Genomic DNA, 15022 nt, shown 5'->3' with positions numbered 1-15022 from the left:
TGCATCTCCTCAAATTTTTACCTGCATGTACTAGGTAACAGACAGTTACTTCTAATACTGAGAGCTGACAGATCAGTGACGGAGAAATGTAAATGTTGCACAGAAAGAAAAGATTGGTGATGGATAAATGCAACTGCGAGATAAGATCAGAGACTGATAAATGTAACTGAGAGATGAGATCAGTGACAGATAAATGTAACTGAGAGATGAGATCAGTGACAGATAAATGCAACTGAGAGATGAGATCAGTGACAGATAAATGTAACTGAGAGATGAGATCAGTGACAGATAAATGTAACTGAGAGATGAGATCAGTGACAGATAAATGGAAATTAGATGAAATTGTGATGGATTAATGTAGCCAAGAGATGAGATCAGACACAGATAAATGTAAATATTGCATGGCGAGACAAGATCAGTGACAGGTGACTGCATACACTGCACTGACAGGTAAGAGATCAGTCAGAATTTGCTGTTCATGTTACACTGAGAAGGATGAGATCAGCAGCAGATAACTGCAAATGTAAAGCCCCCTACACATGGGGAAGACGTGTGCTGAGCGATCTAGCACAGACTGCTCAGCACACAACTCTCCCCTGCTCAGCACACAGCGCGATGTGTGCTGAGCGAGGGGGACGGGGACGAGAGGCCACTCATTTCACCTTGCGGTGAAATGAGCGATCTAACTAGATTTGGCATGCATGCATGCCAAATCTGGAGTCAGCGATAGCGATGCACGGGGCTACCCATCCCTATCGCCATGGGCATACACACACAGAGAGATCCATGCTTAATTTCTAAGCAATCTAGTCAGATTGCTTAGAATTTAAGCACGTATCTCTCCGTGTGTAGTCCCCTTAACCCCCAGAGCTGATTGCTGACAGTCTGTACATGTTGCATTAATAGAGAAATGTGGTAGATTACTGTACATGCTAGATTAAGATAGAAGATATAATTAATAGTTGACTATTTCCTTAAGACCAGTACACACGTCCAGAAATGTGTGCTGAGCGATCTATCAGTGTCCGCTCAGCACACATCTCTCCCCCGCTCAGCACAGCGCGATGTGTGCTGGGCGAGAAGGGGGGGGCGCGCTCATTTCACCCAGCGGGTGAAATGAGCGATGTGCTAGATTGTGCCTGCAGGCCAATCTGGCACCAGCAATAGCGACGCATGCCAGATTGCTTAGATTTTAAGAACGGATCTCTTCATGTGTACCCCCCTTAACATTTAGAAGTAAAAGATCAGTAACAAATAACTTTCCATAGTGCTGTACACCAGTAATGGGTAACAGGCCACAGATGAAGACTCGCCAACAGCCCAGCAAACCTTTAAATGCGTCCCCTCACTCTTAATTACGAGGGGTGTGCAATAAGTTTCCAGATGTGTAGTGCATACTGTACAGATGTGTCCACTCACATCTAGCATCTCTCCATGTTAAACAGCCCTTTAAGAGGCGTGACTCGGTAGCGCTGTGCGTCTTTACGGTTGACTTTTTCTATTAAATTGTGTCTTATTTGCAATACGATGCGAATAAGACACAAAAGCAGTTTATGCTGATTAAAATTATATGCAATGCGAATAAGATGCATTTGTTGGCAAAAGAAGACGCCCAATGCTAAAGGAGGTATGCTTACCAATGCCAACTGCAAGTGCTGGAAGCCATTTCCAAGCGCCGTCCAAGAACTCGCGCTAGTGGTGACCTTCTCCATCATGTCAATGCACCTGCCCACAGGTCAAGGAAAGTGGTGGAATTTCTGTCCCATGAACGCATCTAGGAGCTTGGTCATACATCGTATATACCAGATATGGCCCCCTGTGACTTCTTTGTGTTCCCACAAATCAAGAGCAAGATGCGCAGGATTCATTTTCAGACACCGGAAGCTGCAGTGGAGACCTATATCCAGCATGTAGAAGACATACCTGCTTTGGAATAGTCCAGCTGCTTCACCAAGTAGTTTGTGCACATGCAACTTTGCTTCTGACACCCAGAAACATATTGCACACCTCTTGTATTCTGTGCTTTATGTCTAAGGGCCTAATTCAGACCTGACCGTAGCAGCAAATTTGTTAGCAGTTGGGCACTGCAGGGGGGGGCAGATAAAACATGTGCAGAGAGAGTTAGATTTGGGTGGGGTGTGTTCAAACTAAAATCTAAATTGCAGTGTAAAAATAAAGCAGCCAGTATTTACCCTGCACAGAAACAATATAACCCACCCAAATCTAACTCTCTCTGTACATGTTATATCTGCCCCTCCTGCAGTGCACATGGATTTGCCCAACTGCTAACAAGAAGTTAATGCATCACATGACCTCTTCTGCACACCACGAGGCAGGGGGGTTACAGGGTAATCCAGTCAGAGGTTGTGGGGAGGGCAGTGTAATGTACACCACGTGTCTCACGCCTTTATTTGTGGGCCTTCAGACTGAAAGTTAAAGATTTTTAAGATGGCATTACTAAAGTTCAATTAACAATTAAGTTAGTGAACCATTAGGTAAGGAGGTTAGTAGTGGGTGGTCACTTGTACTCCCAGAGCTTATTGCTAAATTCCCAGACATGTCCTCAGACTTCCGCATGCCACAAAATGTGCCACATGCCTTCAGATGACACATGCCACCCAAGTCTCTCTTCAGTCTTTCCCACATGTTACCCAAAGCTGCCAGTTACCTCCATGAGCTCCTCTGGCCTTCCCACTCATCTAGCCTAATTAGTCACTAGCTAAATTATTAATTTCAGTTAATTTTAACAATGCTAGCCTAAATATTGCTTATTTTCCGTCTGTGGCCCACATAAAAAGCAGGCAGACGGCACGACCTGCACTCCCTCCACATCTGATTACATGAGCTGCCTGAACCTCACGGCATTGCACATGGACGGCTTCACGAAATAAAACAGAGAATGTGCAACAGCTGAAGCACATAACTGGGGCTGCAGGTGAAGGTGTGCTAAACGGCCTGTTGCCCATCACTACTCTAGATCAGTCTTATGCATGCAATGACGCATGAGGCTGATCTGGACTACTGCCAGAGCTTTACTATATGCATATAGGCATTAATGCGATCCCTGGTGGCAAGTGACTGCACAATTACATTTAAAGAAAACAGATCAATGACAAATAATTGTCCATGTTACACTGGGAGGGAAGAGATCAGTTACAGGGGACTGAACATTGGAGGTAAGAGATCTGTAACAAATATAGAACATGATACACTGATCAGTAAGTGAGAGGAAAGAAGCAGGAACAAGTGACTGAATATGGTAAATGGAGAGAGAAGTGATTGATGGCCACCGTACATTTGCATTTAGAGGTCAGAAATCAATGGCAACTGTACATGTTACTATGGGGGTAATTCCGACCTGATCGCTGGGCTGTCCTGCGTTCAGATGGTCTCCGCCTCCAGGGGGAGTGTAAATTCGCCCGTGCAAGTGTGAGATCCTATGTGTACGCCAAGCTGCAAAATCCACTTTGTGCAGTCTGTACACAGCCCAGGACTTACTCCTCCAGTGCGATGAGAACAGGCTGATCTGGTCCGGAGCCGACATCAGAATCACTCCCTGAAAACGCTTGGGTACGCCTGCGTTTTCCGGACACTCCCAGTAAACGGTCAGTACCCACCCACAAATGGCCTCTTCCTGTCAATCACCTTGCGAACGCCCGTGCAAATGAAATTTTCATACCATCCTGTCGCTGACCGGCGATGCCCTTTGTTGCAGTCTGACGCGCTTGCTCATTGCAGTGCATACACATGCGCAGTCATCAGGTCTGAATCAGGCCCTATGACGGCTAAAATACTGCTGACCGGTGACTGTACATGTCATACTGTTCGCGATCTTACACACTGCGGCCGCATCCAGGAAGAATTGTCAGCGGCGGGCGGCGTGTTGTCAGGGAAGGGGGTTGGACACCCCGAAAGGGGGTGGGGCGGGCCTGTTTTCGTGGCAGCTGCGTGACATAACGTGCAGCCGCTACAAAAAAATGGCGACAGACCGCCTGACAGTTGCGCTGCCAGGGGTCAACCTTAGTTCCGATGCATGTAATCTAATTGCAGACGCATCGGGAGGTGGCCTCATACATGCTGGGCGGCCCCCAGCATGTGAGGATATGAACGCAGATCTGGCTGTGTAACTGCTCAAAAACTGAAATTGTGAGAAACAAAGGACAATTTTTCTCTGGCTGTCTGTGTATGACAATATTAACAGTTTCTCAAATCTCATTTATGCTGTTGAATCAATTTGAATTCTTAAATGTTTCAGCATCAGATACAGAATGCATACCTGCAAAATTAAGAGATTATGCAAAGGCCAATCTAATTTATAATGTGAGGTTTGAGGTTTAATCTGAAAACCAGTGTTTTGCTATACATCGCATGTGCTTTGGGAATTTAGAAAGCTCCACACATTGGAAGTAGTTTGCTTTTCCAGCCTTCAAACTGCATGAGTGAACAGACTGTTTGGCTCTAAAAACTGCATCATACAGTACAACAGATGAAGCCACACTCATCCAGCTTGCTGCGCGGCGTATCTGCGGCAATGTAGGCACATGTGTTCCCGTTACTAGGATGCGCACGTGCGTCTAAGTGCGCACGCCCATAGGAATACATGGGTGGTGTATTTAGACGCAGCTCGGCTTACTTAGGGGCGCCCACACCTAGGCACGGCTTGTGTGCCCGTGCGGCTAAGTCGCAGGCTGGATTAGCATGGCTACTTCTGTATGTGTGGTTGCTCAGTGCTGAGTGAGAAATGTGCCTTCCAAGCAAAGGTAACTCACTCAGGTCAGTTATTTCATATTGTTTCCTCTTCTTCTTCAGCTTAATGGGCCCCATATCCCACTCTCTCTCCGGTTGCCGTGGGCAGGAAGTAGGAGGATCCAGGGCAGAACACACCATACGGTAATAAAGCTTGTAACCAGTGACAAGGAAATCACTGTGGGGCAGCTGCCAGCTGATAAACAGGGAATCTGTGCGGGCAATGACTTTCAGCTGTATTGGTGCCTGCTCCCCTGTATAGAGAGGAAAAGAGAAATTACAGATTGTACCTGATACAGCAGAGGAACTAAAGGAAAGGTAAGAGAAAATAAATAAAATTAAATGAAGGCAAGGAAGGGAAGGAAATTATTATTATTATTATTATTATTACACTTTATTTATATGGTATCACAAGTGGTATGCAGTGCCACAGTAAGACAGACCAGGGTAAAGAAGAACATTACTACAACCAAAGCATAAACAGAACATAAGTAACAATTAGCACCACAGATCTCAGAACACTATACAGCTGGCAAGCAAGTAAATAAAAGGAAATAAAATAGAAAGGAATAAAAGGAAATAAATAAATAGGTAAAAGGAAAGGAGGAAGAAAAGGGAAAGAAAAAGACTAGAAAATGGACAAAAGATTGAAGAGAGTATGAAATGAAAAACACTGAGGGCCTGATTTAGAGGTGGATAAAGATGTGGCCATGGCTGCATCTCTCAGCGATCACCCGTCTGCAGCTTTATGCACGGGCCGCTACCAAGCCCTTCCCTGGTGTACACCGTGCATATGTATGTGCAAGGACTGAGACGCCCACTATGAGCGTCTATAGACGCTGTAATACTGAATGGTGTGTCTGTAGACTTCACCATCAGTCGCAACATCGACACTTGCACAAGCTCTACAGCAGGTGATGGTTCTCCATCTGAGTACGGCCTCCATTTGAATGATGAAGCGCCTGTGTACGCACCACAGCCACAACACTCCCATTACAGGCCCATACAACGGACCATTTTTACACATCTTAACAACCATCTCCCAGTCACCAGCAAGGAGCACTCAGCACATTTCTTATATCATGAGTCTCAGTCACAACTGTCCCTTTGTGCGCACACACTGTAATGTATGCATTGTACAAGTGTTTTGGGATTTTCGTGCAGCAAACAATTGCTCAACTCTGGACGCATTGCGTGCAGCCTCTGAATCAGGCCTAGAATGTCACATAGACAGGAAATGTACCAGTGCCCCATCTCTTGTAGCTATTTACTGTACCTTGTGTCAGGTTGATTCTCTCTAACATGTAATGCAACACCCAGTTTGAGGGGACTCCGTATCCAGCTGTGGTGCCGGCTGAAATCCGGACTTTGTATACAGTATTGGCCTGCAGAGAGGACAGGGTGATCTGCGTCTCATTTCCACCAACTTCCACCATGGTGACCACACCTGAGAGGTCAGAGAAACATTGACAGCAATGACTTGTAAGGGAAAGGATACGTGGATCACAAACCTCATCAACAGCTATCTGCAAAATTGCTGGGATTTTCAGTGCTCATAATGTTATTTAAAAATCTAAACAGGATTATTTGCATGAAAGAATGATTAAAATATGGACTAGATAATATTGCTTTCCTTTCATGTTTGTACGTACAAAGCTTTATCATAAAATACACATTTTAAATATTAACCATAAAATGTCTCTAAAATAAATCTATAAAGTGAAGGTTCTGTGGGCTTGCGTGGCTTCAGTAACAGCTTGTGTATAGATAGATATTCTATGCAGGACACATACCATCTCTCTGAGTGCAGTATTCAATGCGATACTTGGTGATGAGGCCATTGCTCATCTCAGGCTGTAGGGGGAGCCATTTAACAAGTAGATCCTCCGGAGTATCACTGCTAAGTGACAGCATGGGAGCAGCGCCGGGAACTGACAAAGATAGCAGAATTCAGAAGACAATAAATACTTTTGTTCACATCTGACCAATACTATTCATTTGATAGCAGTAATTAATTGGTCTTCCTATGAAATGATTCAACTGTCAGTATATAAATTTCCCAATAGAATTTCACACATCTACCTCCTTCCGTCCTTACTTCTCTGTGTTAATGATCACTGTCCCCATATCCTTATGCAGAAAGAGTATAGTAATATCAACATGAATAATTACTGGGCATTAGAAATTTCCCAGATCATAGTTTTTCTTATTGGAATTCTTGTCACCAGGGGGGTAATTCCAAGTTGATCGCAGCAGGAATTTTGTTAGCAGTTGGGCAAAACCTTGGCCCTCATTCCGAGCTGTTCGCTCGCAAGCGGATTTTAGCAGATTTACTCATGCTAAGCCGCCGCCTACTGGGAGTGAATCTTAGCATCTTAAAATTGCGAACGATATATTCGCAATATTGCGATTACACACCTCAAAGCAGTTTCTGAGTAGCTCCAGACTTACTCGGCATCTGCGATCAGTTCAGTGCTTGTCGTTCCTGGGCCCTCATTCCGAGTTGTTCGCTCGGTAAAAATCTTCGCATCGCAGCGATTTTCCGCTTAATGCGCATGCGCAATGTCCGCACTGCGACTGCGCCAAGTAAATTTGCTATGTAGTTAGGAATTTTACTCACGGCTTTTTCATTGTTCTGGCGATCGTAATGTGATTGACAGGAAATGGGTGTTACTGGGCGGAAACAGGCCGTTTTATGGGCGTGTGGGAAAAAACGCAGGAGTGGCCGGAGGAACGGAGGAGTGTCTGGGCGAACGCTGGGTGTGTTTGTGACGTCAAACCAGGAACGACAAGCACTGAACTGATCGCAGATGCCGAGTAAGTCTGGAGCTACTCAGAAACTGCTTCGAGGTGTGTAATCGCAATATTGCGAATACATCGTTCGCAATTTTAAGATGCTAAGATTCACTCCCAGTAGGCGGCGGCTTAGCATGAGTAAATCTGCTAAAATCCGCTTGCGAGCGAACAACTCGGAATGAGGGCCCTGGTTTGACGTCACAAACACACCCAGCGTTCGCCCAGACACTCCTCCGTTCCTCCGGCCACTCCTGCGTTTTTTCCGGAAACGGTAGCGTTTTTTCCCACACGCCCATAAAACGGCCTGTTTCCGCCCAGTAACACCCATTTCCTGTCAATCACATTACGATCGCCAGAACGATGAAAAAATTAGTAAAATTCCTAACTACATAGCAAATTTACTTGGCGCAGTCGCAGTGCGGACATTGCGCATGCGCATTAAGCGGAAAATCGCTGCGATGCAAAGATTTTTACCGAGCGAACAACTCGGAATGAGGGCCCATGTGCACTGCAGGGGAGGCAGATTTAACATGTGCAGAAAGAGTTAGATTTGGGTGGGTTATTTTGCTTCTGTGCAGGGTAAATACTGGCTGCTTTATTTTTACACTGCAAATGAGATTGCAGATTGAACACACCACACCCAAATCTAACTCTCTCTGCACATGTTATATCTGCCTCCCCTGCAGTGCACATGGTTTTGCCCAACTGCTAACAAAATTCCTGCTGCGATCAACTTGGAATTACCCCCCAGGTACACAACCATCGGCTGCCATTCTTCCTACTTATTTTACGAATGCAATGACCTGTGATGAATGCAGCCACTTTAAAGGTGTGTTCATTGAGCATAGGTTACTGCAACTGCAAAATAAGTAGAAAGGACAGTACATATCGGCTATAACTAAAACCTGGCCCTAGTGCAAAATATTTGGACACCCAGAGTTTATGTAAAGCAGCAATTTTATAAAAATAGTACAGTACATACCAATGTAAATACAATTCTAAAACAGAACATTTAAAGATATAGTGCCTCATTTGGAGTTGGGTAGAATAAGTTAAGCCTTATTTTTCTGTGATATGAATTTCCACATTGTGCACCACAAGGGTGTATCCAGAGGGGATCAATTGCCCTTGGTTGGAACTCCAGAATACAGGATGCTGTCACAGGCCTGTACAGCGAGCCAATAGGCAGCAAGGGACAGAAGGAGGGATAATTCATTTAGTTGGATTGATCAAAAAAAGTGGTCATATTTGCTGAAGTAGGCAATGCCCTCTCCAGTAGGTCCATACAGAGGGAGGTCTAGGTGTGCGATATGGGGTCGCAGCGATGCAATTTGCATCATCAGGGTGTGGACAAGATATGAAATTAATAGAGGATCGAGTCAGCATGCCATTGCCCCGCCCACTTTACATAAGTATTGCCCAGTTTTTCAGGAGCTGGGACACTCTCCCTAAATTCAGGAGTCTACTGACAGTTCCAGGTGAGTGGGCAAGTATGATAGGGATTAGGAAGAAGTCTGGAACGTCAGAGATCTGGGGCCTGATTGTGTATTGTTGTAGTGATTTGGAAGTGGTAGTGTTCTGCTAAACAACACCCCTAAAATAAAAGCTTAAATCTGCCCCAGTTGTGCATATGCAGAGATCCATCTGAGATGCAAAAAAGTACCCATAAGCATCTGTATCTAGAGTTTTGCTTCTCTTAAGCTAGGCATACACTGTAAAGGCCCGTACACACACTGGCCGATATATCGTCCGCTCTCTTGAACGACCGATATATATCGCGGGTCCGTGGGCCAGTGTGTACGGCCGATATATCTGTGAACTCCGTCGTTCACAGACGTATCGCGTCAGCCCCGCAGCACAGCTGACGGCCAATATATCTACCGATATATTGGCGCGTCGCTGTGTGTGTATGGGCAGTCGGCCGACCGCCCGTACACATGCTGCGGCGGCTGGCGGTGATTGACAGCTGAACTGGGCGGGGGTTTGTACACGCCCGCCCAGTTCATGACGTCAGTCCTCGACGGATCGGGCAGTGTGTATGCTCAACACACTGCCCGATCCGTCCATAGATATATTTGCCGATCAATTGATCGGCAGATATATCTTCCAGTGTGTACCCACCTTTAAATTATCTGTCAGATCATCTGCCAGATTTCTGGTTGGAATGAAAATCTGGTAACAGATGAGAGCAAATGACAATCAACCATTTGCTCCCAAACACTGGAAAATGGACAAAACCTGTTGTTCAGACAAATTTGTTACATCTGTAAATTAGCCAATATGTCTGGATAACATTGGTGACACTTTGCTGGGTGAGTAAAATATTCTCTACTAATCACAGCTCCTCATGTCACAAGCTACTTTGTCTCATACAAATATGGAGATGCTAGACTCATCTTGGAGTCATACTCATAATGATAAACAGTGCGTGCTGACTGTGGTCGCTTTCTCAGTGCTAGACTAGTCTACATCAAAATGAAATGCACCATAACAATGACACTCAGTTATCTCCTCATCCACTCCTAGGATTTACTGTCCATGTGCCATACCGTCATCCCATGTCTGTACCACTATTGGCTGTGAGGCACGGCTGGCTCCTTGTTGGGAATACGCTACAACATAAAAGGTGTAACTGGTCCCAGGCTCCAGGTATTTCACGGTGAGCTCGGTGGTGTCATTATTAACTGCAAACTGGTATTCCATGTTGTCGGAATCTACAGGAAGTAACAGGATACGTTTAAGAGAACAGACTAGCATCCTACCGGTATGCATATTGTATCTCTTGAGTGACAGTGGCTACTTGGGGAGTCCAATCCATACGTACCACCTGTCTTGGTATAATGAAGAGAGAAGCCTATGACTTTTTCCCAGTTGATCTCTGGCCTATCCCATGTCACGGTTACTGTTTTGCTTGATACTGCCAGCGCTTCCAGAGCTTGTGGAGGCCCAGGCAGACCTTCTTGGACTGTCACATGGAGTTTTGCTGTGGCACAAATGCTGCCCAGTATATTCTCTGCCACGCACTGATAAAATCCAGCATCCTCCAGAGCAATCTGTGTGATGACCAAGCTGCCCCTTGGCTGAATCCTCACTCTTCCATTGGGTGTAAGTGTCTGTCCATTTCTCAACCAGGAGATGGTAGGCTCTGGATCTCCTTCAGCTCTGCATACAAAGCGGGCAGTACCCGCCCGTGCCCGTGTGATGGTATCAGGTGGCTGGGTGATAACTGGGGGCACTGAAAACAGGACACATACAGGGACAGGAGAGAAAAAAACAAGCTAGATATATGAGATATATAAACTTAATTTATATACAGGTGCGTTTGAAAAATGTTCTTGCATGCAATGCACAGGAGCCTCACCCCTGCTTGGGGACCCTATCACTATATAACTATCAGTCTGTGGCTTCCCTCTTGCTTCTTCCCACATCATGATGATGTCTGTGTCTCTCATAACCCTTTCCTTAAAAAAAAAAAAAACAGAGATAAAGAGAAGTTGCCCAAAGCAACTTCTTCACATGTCCTCTTTAGAACGTTTGATACATCTCCCCCATACCCACATGAATACCTCCAACAAAACCAGCACACTCATCTCCTCAGTCTGTGCTGATGTGAACAAAATAATCTAATTGGCTGCAGGTTGTTATATTCCCTACCACATCAAAACTGGGGACATCTCATATTAGGGCTGATGTATTAAGCCTGGAGAAGTGATAAAGCAATGATCAAGCAGTGATAAGTGCAAGGTGATAACGCACCAGCCAATCAGCTCCGATATGTAAATTAACAGTTAGGAGCTGATTGGCTGATACATTATCACCTTCCACTTATCACTGTTTTATCACTTCTCCAGGCTTAATATATCTGCCCCATTGTCTGATACCAGATGTATCTCTGCTAATGCACACCTCAGCATAGCCTGTAATTTTGTATACATGCTCTCACTAAATGCAGCCTATAAACGCCCCATTGCCACCGAGTTACATCACTGAGTTACATCATGGAGACGCCACTGAGATGTGTTAAACTGAACTGCCTGTAGATATGTACACTCCTATACGGAGCATGTGCAGTGAGAAAATTGACATGGCCATTACGTGTGACTGTATGCTGCGCTGATCAGGACCTGTGTGTGCAAGTGACCCTTCCGCAACACGCATTTCAAGATGAACAACCACGTCACGTCATAAAAGCAATGTGTGGCTTGTTGTGTAGGTTACTCTGGATACTGTGATTAGTGGTGATGTCATATTAAAATACCACTACCAAGACAATTTAAGACATAATTAATGTAAACATTTCAGTATTTCTTCTAAGCTACTCCTATATTTAGGCGCATTTCTGTGTTAAATTAATCATGAACAGTGGGACAATGGGACTCTCATGTGCCTCTCATATGTGTTATGAGCTTTTTATTACATTGGTTAGAAAGTGCTTAGTTATGTGCACTCCCGCAGAAGTACAACCAGCACATGAGTGCCATTAAAAGTACTGGGGGTTTATTTACAAAGCGTCAGGCTATATTCAATCGTGTCATCGCCCTTTAAATATCTGGCATAAACACTATTAGTAGCACTAGGTTTTACAATCCAATGCTTCGTAAATAAATCCCCAAGTGTGACACCCGGTTTCAGGAACGTCAGAGATGGTGGAAAAATCAAGCCCCCTGGCGGGGAATTTATTTCCTGCAACCTTCCACCCTTCTATCACTTAAATTACTGCAGGTGCCTTCATCCTGGATTCAAGGCACTGTACTTTCCCATAAAATCCAAACGCAAAAGCACAGAAGTTCATTTACACTTTTTGTATTTCGTAAATGACCTTTTATTGTCCATCTGTTACTATGGTAAAGATCAGAAGTATTTTTCATAACCAGAAAATAAAGGAGCAGTGCGTGTTCTGAAAATAAGTTACACCACTTTAACATTTTCTGAAGAACATGTGAGCAAAGCCTGCAATGACAGGCTTCAGTTGGTGCTACAGCTCGTCTCTTTCCTGTCTTTAGCACTCAGATGTTGTTTTACCTGAAGTCTGCACCAAGTACAATGAATAAACTGGGTTTTGTTTTAAAATAAGTAACAAAACATAGCAAAGTTTGCCTGACCATCTCAAAAATATTTCCAGGATCAGACTCATTGGTCATCTGCAGATTGGGCTACTGTAATCTACTCCTATCTGGCCTTCTTGACAAATGCGTCTCTCCACTCCAATCTATACTCAATACTGCTGCCCGGCTCATCTTCTCCAAACATACTGTATGACCTCCACTTCCCCTCTCTTACAATCCCTACACTGGCTCCCCTTCCAAGTACAATTCAAACTTCTTAAGGGCCCCATACACTAGAACGATTATGCCAGATTTCAGCCCAATTCGGGCATTCGGGACAATATATTGGGAGAAATCGGGCATTTTGGCTGTGTATCCGATCCGATGCGCGGCCCCTAGATTGTTAGTGCTGCACTCGTGATATGTCGGTTCCCGCAGGTATGGCTGGGATCGCACACGATATATCGCATGCAAAATGTACCAAATCGTATGGAACCACTCCCGGGAAGCTCCTGGGAGAGTTCAAGGGAAATCGCCCCCGACTTCAGCCTCAGACATATCGTTGCAGTGTATGGGGCCCTTTACACTCACTTACAAAAACCCTCACCGATTCCTCTTCCATTTACATATCTGACCTTATCTCCCTCTACACTTCCACCCCCCCCCCTCTTCACTCCACAAATACATGCCGCCTCTCCTGCCAACTGATTACTTCCCTCCCATTCCTGCCTCCAAGATTTTGGCCGAGACACTCCCTACCTCTGGAATTCTCTACCTCTCTCTATCAGCCTCTCTACAAAACAGGCTCTCAAGACACATTTCTTCACCAAACCCAGCCATCTCTCATCATAACCCTCAGTTCCATGCTCACTGTCTTCCCCATCTGCGTCACCCCTGTCTGTCTACCCCTCTCCTTTTGACTGTAAGCTCTCATGAGCAGGGCCCTCTTCCCTCGTGTGCTTTTCCTTTTCTTACTTAGACTATCTTCTACTGCATACTCCGTACAATGGCACCTAACCCTAGGTTTCTGCCACCCTGATGCTTATCTTAGTGTCATGTCCCCTGATACAGAAATGTTTATATACCATGTACTTATCCTACATTGTCTTGTACTATAAGTCTTTGTTTTCTTGTTTTGCTCATTTGTTTATGTACTTTGGGGGTAATTCCAAGTTGATCGCAGCAGGAATTTTTTTAGCAGTTGGGCAAAACCATGTGCACTGCAGGGGAGGCAGATATAACATGTACAGAGAGTTAGATTTGGGTGGGTTATTTTGTTTTTGTGCAGGGTAAATACTGGCTGCTTTATTTTTACACTGCAAATTAGATTGCAGATTGAACACACCACACCCAAATCTAACTCTCTCTGCACATGTTACATCTGCCTCCCCTGTGGTGCACATGGTTTTGCCCAACTGCTAAAAATTTTCCTGCTGCGATCAACTTGGAATTACCCCCTTTGTCAGGTGCTGTGGAACCCTTGTGGCACAATATAAATAAAGGATAATAATAATAATAATAAATACACGGTCAAGTCACATTGTTATGACCACCAGCTAATAGCCAGAATAACCGCCGTGTGCAGCACAGACAGCAGCTAGATGGGCTGAACTGTCGTTTTAGACACACGTCTGGTAGCCCCCAGGTTCGTTTTGAAGGTGAGCTGCTCCACTGTAATGAGTCGGTCGGGCTTTAACCCACCTTCGTAGCCGACGTTCACCTCTCACATCAAAGGGGGTAATTCAGATCTGATCGCTGCTGTGCGTTTTCACACAGTGGGTGATCAGACACTAACTGCGCATCGCACAGGTACAAAGCGTATCGCCGCTCAGCGATAGGTTTGTGCGACGGATACGTTCGCACAGGCGATCACAAGGAGATTGACAGGAAGAAGGCATTTGTGGGTGTCAACTGACCATTTTCAGGGAGTGTCTGGAAAAACGCAGGCGTATCCATGCATTAGCAGGGAGGGTTCCTGACGTCAAATCCGGTCCTGAAAGGGCTGATGTGATCGCAGCGGCTGAGTAAGTCCTGGGCTGCGCAGAGACTGCACAAAATCTGTACAGCTCTGCTACACATGTGATTGCATACTTGCACAGCTAAAATACACTCCCCCTGTAGGCGGGGACTATTTGATCGCAGCAAAGCAAAAATCGCTTGCTAGCAATCAGGTCTGAATTAGGCCCAATGGCAGGTGGTGGTCCCCAGTTTCCATGTTGTTTATTCGCAATAGTGCCATTTGTCCAGTCACAATACACCTTCACCACAGCAGCAAGCGAACAGTTCACAAACTGCGCTGTTTCAGAAATACTGACACCCTTAGCCCAAAAGCCGATAATCATCCCTTTTTGCAACTCTGATAAATCGTCCCTTTTACCAATGACAATAACAAGTGATATGTGTGCAGTTGGCTTATCGGACACCTTATATACCCA

The 15022-nt window shown here is 45.1% G+C and overlaps 1 protein-coding gene across 3 annotated transcripts in view; it reads right to left on the bottom strand.

Moving 5' to 3' along the window:
* Positions 1-15022, bottom strand: part of IGDCC4 (immunoglobulin superfamily DCC subclass member 4) — a 189156-nt gene that overhangs the window by 34658 nt on the left and 139476 nt on the right. For all 3 annotated transcript variants that reach the window (XM_063925602.1, XM_063925601.1, XM_063925600.1), the window contains exons 7-11: positions 10367-10777; positions 10092-10256; positions 6540-6677; positions 6023-6193; positions 4770-5000 (exon numbers count right to left, since the gene is read on the bottom strand). In XM_063925602.1, the coding sequence (XP_063781672.1) occupies positions 4770-5000; positions 6023-6193; positions 6540-6677; positions 10092-10256; positions 10367-10777 (1116 nt within the window). The remainder of the gene's footprint in view (positions 1-4769; positions 5001-6022; positions 6194-6539; positions 6678-10091; positions 10257-10366; positions 10778-15022) is intronic.

This window comes from Pseudophryne corroboree, chromosome 6, assembly GCF_028390025.1.
Source record: "Pseudophryne corroboree isolate aPseCor3 chromosome 6, aPseCor3.hap2, whole genome shotgun sequence".
NCBI lineage: Eukaryota > Metazoa > Chordata > Amphibia > Anura > Myobatrachidae > Pseudophryne > Pseudophryne corroboree.
The sequence above is the reverse complement of the archived record's forward strand: the minus strand, read 5'-3'. Positions and strand labels throughout refer to the sequence as shown.